This window comes from Colius striatus, chromosome 12, assembly GCF_028858725.1.
Source record: "Colius striatus isolate bColStr4 chromosome 12, bColStr4.1.hap1, whole genome shotgun sequence".
Lineage (NCBI taxonomy): Eukaryota > Metazoa > Chordata > Aves > Coliiformes > Coliidae > Colius > Colius striatus.
The window spans coordinates 11,965,583-11,977,784 of record NC_084770.1 but is presented as its reverse complement, the minus strand read 5'-3'; the positions used below and the strand labels follow the sequence as shown (position 1 = coordinate 11,977,784).

Sequence of the window (12,202 nt, the reverse complement as noted above, 5' to 3'; positions counted from 1 at the left end):
TTGCAGCATTATAAATAACATCTCTTTGTGATAACAAGCATATGGTTCTGCCAGCATATGGCAGACACATGCCAGGGAGAGAAGGTGGTAAACATTTTGCATACTGAGCTGCCTTTCACCACATTCCACCCTCTCTAAGGTTTCACATTGCTCTACTGATGTCCTGTGAATCACAGATAAACGTGTCACAAAATGAGTGGCTGATGTTCAATCTCCTCATAATTTTCTTGTGCCAACCCCTACAATAAACTGAGGTGGCAAAATCCCCCTGGGGTGATCCCGAAGCACAAAGCTCCTCCTGTGTCTGCCTGTCCCTCGGTGCCACCTAGTGGGGTGGGCACGAGCAGTGCTCCAGGAGCCCCTCACAGGCTGCAGCTTGTCGAGGAGGCTGCAGGACACACATGTCCCAGGCACACCAATCACTTATTTCAGTGCCACTTCTCAATTTACAGTTGAATGTTTGCTTGCACAAAAAGTACTGCACGGAGTGTTTTCAGAGGACTAACTCCATCTTCTCTTAACAGCAAACATTTTTCCAGCGTGCCTGAAGTACTCACCTAAATTCCCTACATACCATAAATCAGAAAAAGAAAACCTCACCCTAATTTAGCAAACAGAGCATCTGTAGGATGTGCTAAATCCCTGTAATTAAGCATTAACATTTTATCAATACTTATGTTGCTAAATTTACACCTACAGAATGAATTAAAATAACCTGTAAGAAACATCCAAACACAAGAATCCAGCCCACAAATGGTGCTGATTTGGTTGCCTGGAGAGCCCCACTCCAGTGATTCAGCCTGCTGGTCCCCTTCTGAGCTCACACTACAGACCCTGGGGCAGTGGGGAGGGTTTGAAGGGCCTGGAGCAGCCCCAGGGCTGCTGCCTACAGCAGGTAAATAAACCCAAAACTCCTCACGGCAGCAGGGTACTCCTGACTGAGGTGAGGTGCCAAAGGAGCACTAACAATCCTACTAGTAAGAACTTGGGAACATTCTATTTTAAATTGTCTGGGGCACAACACAGCCATACACTGGATGTCTTTAGGAGACCTGTGTGAATGTCTATTTAATGTTTTCTGAATATAGACCTATCCTCGTGAAGCAGCAGAATAAGATAATTCTAAAATGAAAATAACTAAATAAAATGTGTGTGTCTCCCACAATGCAGTAGCTTTTGCAGCATCTACCTGGTATAGAACCTAAACTGTCACTAGGATTCATTTAACCCAAAAGTAGGGCCTTGAGAAGTCACTCATATAAGTAGCAACTGCATTAACTGCTCTTTACTGTTCTTTGCTGTTGTTTAGTGCACTCACAAATTGCATCTTTTGTAGTAGAACCATTCCAGTGAAATGTCACAGGGCACATGCTCTAGCAATATTTGCATCCTGCCCTGAGGACCACTCTGTCTGGCAGCCTGTGGCTAAGTACTTCAGATGGAGAGCTCTACACAGTAGTGAATGCAGGCCAGGGGGCCTGGCTGTAACGCTTGTGCCCATCTGTCCAACTGGATAAGCCATTGAAGAACAGCAGGAACTTCTGATGTGAAAAAGACCCACCACAATTATTTCTAAAAAGACATTAAATGGTTCTTGTACATGCTTGGCAAGTAGGCACCAGGCTACTAGACAGGGTTCACTGGATTTACTGTATTGTCTTTCAGTTCTTTGGCCACCAGAAAACCAGAAATTTTTCTCAAACCCAGAATCAAAATCCCTGAATCAGCACCACACCTTGTATGGAGTTATCAGTGACAGTAAAGGACAATCTTAAGAAGAGCAGTTTCAACAGCTTAAATCTCTAGCAACACATGCGAGACATTTAGCCTTTGGCAATGCTGGAGATTCACCGGTGAGAACATGACTTACGGACATTTTTTTGCCTTGTAACACACTTCTGAGTAATGGTTAAAATGTCAACGGGTGAAGCTGGTTCAGCCTGCGCAGAGCCAGGAAGCCAGGGGTGCCCGCGGCCACATCTGCGGGGAGCGGTCCCGCCGGCAGCCACTGGCCCTGCCCCCTCCGGCCCAGGCACAGCCCCTGCAGCCGCTGCTGCACCTTCTCGGCACTGCTCACAGCGCCGGCTTCGCCCTCTCCATCAACAGGAAGTTACACAAATGAGCTCAAAACTTACCATTTGGGGTCCAACATTCACATTGATTGGTCCTAAGGTTTTTGGCAAAATCTTAGTTGGGGAGTTGGTGCTGGGAACTGGCAATGTGATTATTGAAATATTACCTAAAAAAAAAAAAAGCAGTAAAAAGAGTTTTAAATTACCTCCTTAGCAACCTATGAATAACGCTTTGGCAAATTCTCACATCGTGTTACCATTCTGGAATCAGGTTAGCTGTTGTGTCATACACTGCAAACACGCCCGCACACAACAGCCTCCTGGGCTTTCAGCACACCGCAAGGACACCTCACAAAACTACACCCTCACCACTCTACCTTGTAAATTATGCGTATTTCATTTCCAGAAACAATTTCTTCTTGCCTAAGAAGAAACGGAGCACACAGCCTGCCACGCCTCAGCATTAGAAGTCTAAATTAATGAGGATACTTCTAGAAAGAATTCAGCATACAAATCCTATTTATAATCATAAGCACACGCACAAAATATGGACCCATATGTTTTCATAGCCTTAACCATTCCCCAGCTGATTAAAGTATTCTATGAACACCAGTGAATTAAGCCTGTCACAGCCTATCCCAGCACAGACAGTGTCAGTGACTCCTTTACAACTTGCCTGACGAAATAAGAGCAGGCAGCTGGATGTCAAGATGAAGCCAACCACAGCATCCCTAACCCACTGCATTCTCATCCGAAGATGTTTATCATTTTGGTGAGTCCGTACTGCTTACAGATCTAACTCTTCCTGCCTTCACACAGAGAAGCACTGTTTTGTGCCCAGAGCATCATAAATGCTGCTCCTCCTCTATTGCCAATCCTGTCTTGCAGTCTTGGTTATTCAGACTCAATGTCTTAATCAAAACCATCATGCAGCATTACCATTAGACCACGAGTGCTCAAACTGCTGTACAACAGCCACTCAGAGCAGCGAACACGCCTATATGGACAGTGTGGCTGCAAAAAAATGAATGCATTTCCAAATATATCACATCAGTACCCAAACCTGAAGAGACATTCTGCAATCAGTGTTGCCAGCAGCACTAACTCTTCACTAAATAAAGAGACATCCAACTTCCAGGAGTGGTGTTCCACCTGTGCCCCTCCAGGGGACACAGCAGGTGCTGCTCAGGACAGGTCACAGCACAACAAAACATCACAAACTGCCCACATGGGTACAGCCAGCTCAGAGCAGGCACGTGCTTGCTAAGATGACATGGTTCTATTTTACACCACATTTCTGAGGGTAGTGCTCCTCTCTTTGCTGAGGAGTTGCTAATTGCTAAGGTTTAGAAGGCAAGTTAGTATTGCAAAACAGCGAGCATCAACAACAGTCTCTTCAAGCCTTATTTATAAAACACAGAAACAACAACAGGAGGAAATATATCCTACACTGTTTGTAGATCATCTAAAACTCGACAGATTTCTGTATTCTACTTAAACAGAAATATTACCAAACTGATTATCACATAGAAAATGTAAAGGCTTAAACATGATGAAATTCCAAATAAATGCCAACTTCTAATAACACCCATTATTTGGGGACAGAAAAAGATTACACTGCTTTCTGTTGCACTGCAAACCAGCCCAGCACAGTGATAAGCTGAGCACAATGAGAGCCATCGGCCTCCGGTCACGGTAATCTTACTGCATGATGGAAAAGGTCAGCAGAGATGGATCAAACCAGAATGATTTGTATAATAATACTCAATCCTTATATAACATTTCTCAGCAGCACTTTCAAAGCACAAAGGAGGCCAGTGTCATTATTCCCATTTTACCTAGAGAAAACTGAGCACATGGGAAAGAAACTCACTTAGAAGTCTCATCGAGAGGCTTTAACTGCAATAGCTATAAACTCAGCCCAAACCGAGTGTGCTTGTCACTGATGCAAATTCAAAGGAAAAATGGCAGTGGGCACACGTATGTTTCTCTCACAGCAAAACCACTTTGCTTCTACAGAACTTCTTTTTCCATCCCTCCGTCACCACTGTTGCTGTTTCTCATGGAGAAAAAAACAGTGTTGCTATTCTTTGGTATTTAGAAAAACATGATCAACACCTAAGGATTGCTCTTCCTGGCATTTGCAAAATATTTTTACTTGCATGCACAAAGAAAAGAATCGATTTAAATGGTCTTGAGCTTCAAGCAGTCACAGAACAAAGTTGTTATGTTTATGTACATGGTGCTCACAAGTACACACTAACCATGCCACATGACTTAACTCCAAATCCTGCAGCACCCTAAATAGCTTCACTTCACACAAACATGGACTCCTATGCAAATATGAAACTAAAGAGGCTTCAGTGATTTTTTTCCTGTATAACTAAATCTGTTAGGCCTGCAGCTTAGTTGCAAAGATAGTGAGAAACAACTTCAACCAGAGAATCTATAGAATCTGTCATAGCCAGTTTGAAGGAAACCATAGCTGATGGAAAGCACAGACCAACCAGCTGGGGTCACACACAATGCCTGCATCAACAAAGAAAGGCTTCAGTTTTTAGACAAAACACCAGGGAAGTGTTGGGAATTTCAATGTCATATTCAGAGCTCTGAAACAAACATCCACATTTTTCAAAGTGTATCGGTGAACAGTCATTTAAAATAATCCAGCCTGTTGCTCAAAAACCCACCAGTTCAGAGTTGTGAAATATCAGAAGTCTATTAGAATATTTTGCAGTAACACGTGATGTGTCCTCAGGGTCTCTGTTACACTAAAACTGAAATTCAAGATCAGGATACAATATAATAAAAGTGCATAGGAAACCTGAATTACTGACATGTTGTTAGTATGTATATTTTTTCTTGGCACATTTCTTTACTTGCTTGTTGCATAACCTTACTAGCCTATAAACCGAATGTGAAAAATTCCACAGTCTGTAGAAGCACATACATATCTAGAAATACAGGAAATCAAAGAGTTGTGTAGAAAACAAAACGAGGCAGACTTCAGTGTACTTCAGGCATTTTCAGTCTCTTACTGTGGGGATCCCAAAGTCACAGAAGGAGAAAGGATGGAGAAACATTGGACCACAGACTCCCCTGCAGCCTGCAGACACAGAGCAGCTGTCACCCTGTGACTCACGGAGAGTAATGGTGGGACTGACAGTCACCCATATCTCTGGGAGGGCCTCGTGCCAGTGGCTGAGTGTGCCCGGACAGGCAGGACACTGTGAGGAGGTGGCCATGGCGCAGGCCATGCTGGAGAGCCTGTGGGCCCCAGAGACACACACAGGAGGCGGAGAAGAGCTGTAGCCCTCAGGATGAACGTACATCAGAGCAGCCCATGAAGGAATGCTTAATGTGTGAGGGACCCTGTACTGGAGCAGATGGTGAGGTGTCTTCCTGCCCTGAGGCAAGACAAGCAGCAGGAGCCATTGGACCAGGGCTGACTGAACCCCTGTCTCCCTGTGCCACTCAGGGGGGATGAGGAGAAGACACCAGGATCAGGTGTGTGAGCCTGGGAAGAGGGGAGGGAATATCCCTTTACTTCTAGGTCATATATGTAAAGTACTTCTAAAGTAAACTAAAAGCTTGTCAAAATGAGACCTTGGAAAGAATAGAATTAAAAATGCAACCTATAAAATAGAAGTTATTCCTTGTTAGACACGTGTCCATTTGTATCAGCTGCAATACCTCTTCATTCCTGCGAGCAGCTATGAGTTTTGAATAAAATAACTTTGTTAGGGTTTTTTTTCAGAAAAAAAATTCTCATTAGGAGTTTTACAGTTCAACATTTGGTAAGATTTTTCCCCAAAATGAAGCCTCCATGATAATTTCTACTGATTTTTCTGGTTTTGCTGTTAACTGTAATAATTTTATCAAACCCCATGTTCTCAAGTCTGTGAAAGACATTAACTCACATTTAAACCCATCAATACCCCCCAACCTAAACTAACTATTCTCGGTGTAAGTATGTACTTACAAGCAAAGTTACAAGAATCTGCAGACAAAGACAGAACGGTTGGGAGGGACTTCCTGAAGTAATCTTGTCTAAGCCCCCTGAGCAGGCTGCCCAGGACCACATCCAGCTTCTGAGTATATTGAAGGATGGAGAAGACTCTGCAACCTTTCTGCACAACCTGTGCCAGTGTTGTTCACCCTCACAGTGAAAAAAAGTGTTCCCTGATGGTCAGAGCAAACTTTGTGTTTCAGTCTGTGCTGCCCCTGATCTCATTGTTGGGCACCACTGAAAAGACCCTGGGGCTCTATCCTCTATGCACCTTCCTCTCAGGTATTTATATATATAGGTTTAAGTTCTCCCGAGACACCTCCAGACTTCGGTCCCAGCTCCCTCAGCTTCACACAAGAGATGTTCCACTCCCTTCATCATCTTAGTGACCCTCAACTGGACTCTCTCCACTCTGTCAGTGGCTCTTTCACTGGGGAGCCCCATAACACAACCCCGTACTCCAGCAGCGGCTGAGCAGAGGAGAAGGGTCACCTCCCTCGACCTGCTCCCAACATCCCTCCACACGCAGCCCTGGATACCGACAGCCATCCTCATGGCAAGGGCCTATAGGTGGCTCACGGCCACCCTGCTCCCCCCAGCACCCCCAGGTCCCTGTCCGCCGGCCGGGCGCCGCCGCGCCGGGCTCCGAGCCCGCAACCGGGCCCCGCCGCGCCGCCCGCGCCCACCGCCTCGCCTTTGTGCCCGGGAGCCGCGTGCGGCGGGGCCAGGCAGGAGCAATCGCGCGCCGAGCGAGCCGCAGCCGGGCACGTGGCGGCGCGTCCCGCCGGTGCCGCTGGGCCCGCGCTGCCGTCCCCGAACGCCCACAGAGCGGTGCGTGGCGGCCGGTCCCACGAGAGCCGCCGGCAGCCGGCGCTGCCGCGTGCTACGGCTGCGGGGCTTCCTCGGCAGAGGAGCTGCGGCCCCGGCCGCTGGCCGGGCCCCGTCTCTCTCTGTGTCGGCCGGGCAGCAGCACTCTTATATCTGAAGTCGCTTTCAAATTTGGAGTTTCCCGCATCCCTCAAATTAACGCGTTTCAGGTTGCTGAATTACCGACTGCTCACCCGATGGCACTACACAACTCATCGTATTTACAGCTGAGAAGCAGCAGCTTCTTACACTACTAAAATGATTTTGCAAGTAGTATCTGCTTGCAAACCTTGGTTATGTTATAGGGCTTTGTCCCTAGGCTACTGCAACACTGGGCACATCAGGCAGCCCTTAAACTAGAACGAAGCCCTCAGGGTTGCAGTCATCCATGTGGATGTACGGAAGGCAGGTGGGGTGGCTTCACAAGTGACCAAGTGGTAATCCAGCTGTGCCCCGTGCTTGCAATCAGCAGGAAAAGACTTGATTTTCCATTTTTATACAGGAACAGGATCACACAACTGGGAGTGTTTAACTTACTGTATCTCAAATAGATTGAATTTTGAATTGTTCCAGTAATCCAGGCAACTTTTCAACACGAACTCCACAGAATGTCTGATTTAACTCACACTGTGAAGCAATCACCCCAAAACTACAGCTGAACTGTCACTATCAAGCGTACTGAAAACCCAAATTATACCTATTCAACAACTAACTTGAACCGTTATACTTGATAATTATATTACAACCAGATTGGCCAGCTCCACAAAGACATCCTGCTACTTAAACAAGGATTTTGCCTGAATATTGGAGTACCTTAGTTGATGTCAATTAACCTTACTAGGCCCCAAAGTTCTTCTCCCTACACCCAGGAGTGCGTCAGTCTTGCTAGCATGGAACATACCAGGAGGAGTTTCTCCCAACAGGCATAATCCATGATAAAACAGTAGGGGAATACCTAACATGCACGTACAGATCTATCCCCTGCGCAGAGGAAGCAACAGTCAACTCTCTTCTCCAAACCATAACAGAAAGCATCCCTTTTGCATTCAATAACCCAAGAGTATTCATTCAGTAAGGAATGAGAACCAGGGCCAATTTTTTCTGTCTGAGAGAATTAAAATGCAGGTCTCCTACAGGCATAATTTTAATCACTAGTCTGCCAGGTACTTTCAGATAAGGAAATGAAGCATAGTCAACCAAGCTTGCCATAGCTGAACAATTTTGTATGTAACAATAAGAATCTGCTACATCAAAGACAGAGTGAAAACATAAGTGAAAATGACTTTTCAGAAAGGAGACATCCAGACTGTGCTGAGGGGACTAATTATTTTACCATCCTTGCAACAAGTGGTCTCTAGTGTTAAGCAAGTTGCCAGGCCGTTTGTCAGGAGCAATCCGCATGGGGCATCCCCTCTCAGATCCAATGAATATTCATTTCAAGCAGAGGAAACAAGCTCCAAATGGAGATCCTTTACACAAAAAAGCCTGTCACCTATGAGTTGAGGGCAGCAAATGTAGGAAAGTAAATTATCCTTTGAACGGGAATTGTTCACTGAGCAAAGTGAACAGCACCCTGAGCTAATTAATGCTCTGCTGAGCACTGTGATAGCTCTTCTAGGCACATTTAGAAAGAAAAACCTAGTTTGCTTCAGAATTAGTCACTAGGTCTTTTTATGAGGATTACAAATTTATGAGGATTACAGATTTGCTTTGATTCTGCAATCATCACATTTAAAACATCAACTTCCTTAGTAAATCTGTGTTGCATTTAGATACACTGGGTACTAGAAATGCTTCTTTTTTCCCCAGATATCTATACAAGGTATTAAAAAATACTTAAGTTACTCTAAAAAGCCTGAATCAAAAAACAGCTACAAGAATATGACCATAGTATTCACTAATAAACATAGGAAACAAGCAAGCAGTAAGCAAATTGAACCCTCAAATAAACCAACCAACCTGTCAAGAGGTTGGAATTAGGAACAGTAATTCAGATTTAAAAATCAGCACAGGTGACACAGCAGTACTTTAAGACTTACAGATTAGATTGCAACACCTAAGCAATCTGTGACCATTAACTTCCCCATTAGCAAAATAAACCTGGAAAATATCCAGAGGTTGTGTATGGACACTACAGGTTGTGGTGGAAAGATAAATGAAGCCTGATCCAAACCACACTGGAACACAGCAACACAATAACTGCTTCAGATGGTTCTGGGCAAAAACTTGGGGAGAAAACAGATTTTGAATGTTAAGCCTGTGAATGTAAAAAAAGGCAGAGAAAGTAATTTTGGAGCACAAGGGTAAAGTGATTAGCTGTTTTGATTACACATTTTCAGCATGAAAAAGCCAGAAAATGTCCCCTACATAACTATATCCAGTGGTGCTCGAGGAGACTGCAGCTGTGTGGGTACAGAAAGAGCAACAACTGATTTGGTGTTTCAAGATGTTCTCTTGTAGTTTGAAACAGCATCCCCAAAGATCCAGGCTGCAGTCTACTGCTATCAGGCAAAATGGCAGACCAATGGGTTTACCTAGAAGAGTACAGCATTTTGCAAACTTAAACCCAGTAAAACCAAGACTACACAACAGATTTCAAAGTATAATAAAAGGTTTTTTAGAAAAAGAAGAGAAATCCAATTTGCAAGGAATTTTCTATGTGTTCATGGCTCAGTACTGGAATATGAAGTGTTCCTTCAATGCAATATTGGTACTAAATTGGTTAATTTTGTGATAGAGGCAAATAACAAACACACATCACAAAATTTTTTTTTTTGAAAGAAAAACAAAAGAGAAAATTTTCAGAACTAAAATTTCTAGCACTTGAATTCTGATGCGTTCCAGAAGATCCTTATTTGAGCAAATGGCCTCTCATTTTTGCTCTTGAACATACCATAAACCCATCATGCTTTAGTCTAAGGACACTATGAAGGCAGGTTAGATATGTAGCAATAAATTGCCTTCATTTTTTACTACAGCAGATGAGTTAACTGAAATAATGGATGGAACAATAAAAACTGTATTCATCAGGAAGTTTGCAAAGCCGTGTTAAGAGATAGTGGATCTGAATGCCTGGAATTTCTTCTCCCTTTCTTAATTTCCAGAGTTCAACAGTAGACATGCCAGAAGTAAGTAAAGGATACTTCAGATTGAAAGTAAGAGACAGCTTAGATACTCGCTGGAGAGTTTTTCCAGCTTTTATGGAATATTTGATTCTCCAAGAAGAATAAGCCAGTCTGAACAAGATGTATCTCAACAGACATGTCAGTGATTATTAGTCATACCTCAAGGTTAAGAAAAAAATAAAATCATTAGAGCATAACATTTAAGAAAATAAGAATGGAGGCACGTAATAATCCAGCATCCCAGACGCAAAATCTAAATCACTGAGATATTACTGCAAACAGTAATGTCCTATGCTTGATGAAGTTATTCAGTCAAGTTATTCCCTGAACAAATAAATTGCTTGTCCCAGAGAAATTATTTGAAAATGTTGCACTTAACTTTAGTCTTTCTCTCTAGTATTATGACACAATAATTAGAAAATAATGAAACACAAAAGGCAATTATCTCACCTGTGTACAAAAGAAAACAGTTTTCAAAGGCCTAAAACCAGTCTGTGGGGTTTTGTAGAGTTTAGAAAAGCAGGAAGATACTGTACCTCTAGCCATTTTCTGTTTAGACTCTTTAATTTTTACAGACCCTGAAGTCTGATGCACCTAAACTGTCATGACAAATGAAAAATCATTCTTGCAGCTAATGTGTGCTCTTGTTTATTGAAGTGGGTAACAGCAAACCAGTATTTACTTAGGTTGATCAAAGCATTTCCTGAACTGTATGTAAATCCTCAACTTAGTTCTAGTATTGACACAGGGCTGCAATTTATTTTACTGTGATCTTATAGCTGTTCTGTTTTTAGTCAAACGTGATAAATCCAGAAATATTAAGATGAAAACAGAATAAGACAAAATATAATTATAATTGTCCAGAATGCTTACAAAAGTACCATGAAGTCATGCTTAACCTCTCTCCCATCTGGAACTGCTACAGAATCTGGGAACTTTAAGGGTAGGGTGGAAATCAGGAAATTCAGCACACTATTCACCATCAAGAAAAGAAAAAAGGGCTTATTTTATACTCTAATTAGTTTTACTACACTATCTTTTTCCCTCTGAAAACCTGAAGGTCTTCCAGTCTTTGTTACTGACATGTGCACGTCAACAATAAGACATCTACTAGTGTGTATGTATGAAATATATTTTGAACATTTAAATTCTGAGTCTCCCAAAATGGAACCAACCATATACAGTGAAATCAGCAATAACACTAATTTAGGAAAAATAAGAGAGAAATGCCTTAATGTAGGTTTGGGGTTTTTTTCTACATATACAAATAGAATTCTCTTACCTTTTGTTGGACTCTGGTTCTGATCTATAAATCCTTTCAAGTCTCCATTTGTGGAAGTCACACCAACCTAAACAAAACATTTTTGAAGTCTTAAGAGATGATAAACCTTTCTGTGTTTTCTAGTATGCAACTAACAGTATCACAAAAGTAATCTGTTCTGCATTTCTGAAACATCGTAATGCTACGGGGAGTAGCGTCTAACAAGAGTGTGAGATTCAAAGCAAAAGACCCAAGACATTTACTGTGTATAGATGAAGACAAAGTCTAATTTTAACCAAGTTCTTAGCTAAAAAAACCCGTAAATATTCCGATACTGTCCTATACATGACCCAAGAAGTGCATTCTGGCTATTATCTTGCAAGTTGCTGTCTCCTCCAAGTCAAACAGAGCACCTGCCACCAAAAACACAGCAGAAATCTGCCCCATGTCCAGTACGCTTAGTACTAAGCTGCACAGCCTACAGGTCTGAGGAGATGGGACTGCTGATGCACATTCCCTAGTCTTCAGAGATAAACTGGCTCACCCTGAAGGTAAATTACTAGAGACATGGAGAACTTAAATCACATACAGAATGGTGCATCTCACAGTTTGGCAGGTACAAAAAGCAGAGAAAGGTGGAGTCTGTATAGAAAAATGCAAGATCACTGTTCCTGGACAAGGGAGGGAAGATATAGAAAGTCCATCAGATCTCAGCAAGTAAGGGTAAGGCGTTCTGCAGTTTCAGAGCATCATGCTTGCACCATCTTAGTAACCTCTGTTCACACAAGCATTTTGTGTTGCTTCCAGGACAGCAGCTGTGCTAAGTGTTGAGGGACTGAGCTCTGTTGGAGCAGCAGGCAATTCAACT

General features: G+C 42.9%; 1 protein-coding gene across 8 annotated transcripts in view; it reads right to left on the bottom strand.

Moving 5' to 3' along the window:
• The window catches only part of TFDP2 (transcription factor Dp-2), a 55,878-nt gene that overhangs the window by 27,742 nt on the left and 15,934 nt on the right, over positions 1-12,202 (bottom strand). For 5 of the 8 annotated variants that reach the window (XM_062005492.1, XM_062005490.1, XM_062005495.1 and 2 more), the window contains 2 exons: positions 11,356-11,422; positions 2,136-2,239 (listed from right to left, as the gene is read on the bottom strand). In XM_062005492.1, coding sequence (XP_061861476.1) covers positions 2,136-2,239; positions 11,356-11,422 — 171 coding nt within the window. The remainder of the gene's footprint in view (positions 1-2,135; positions 2,240-11,355; positions 11,423-12,202) is intronic. The other 3 variants (XM_062005496.1, XM_062005498.1, XM_062005497.1) reach the window with 1 other exon arrangement.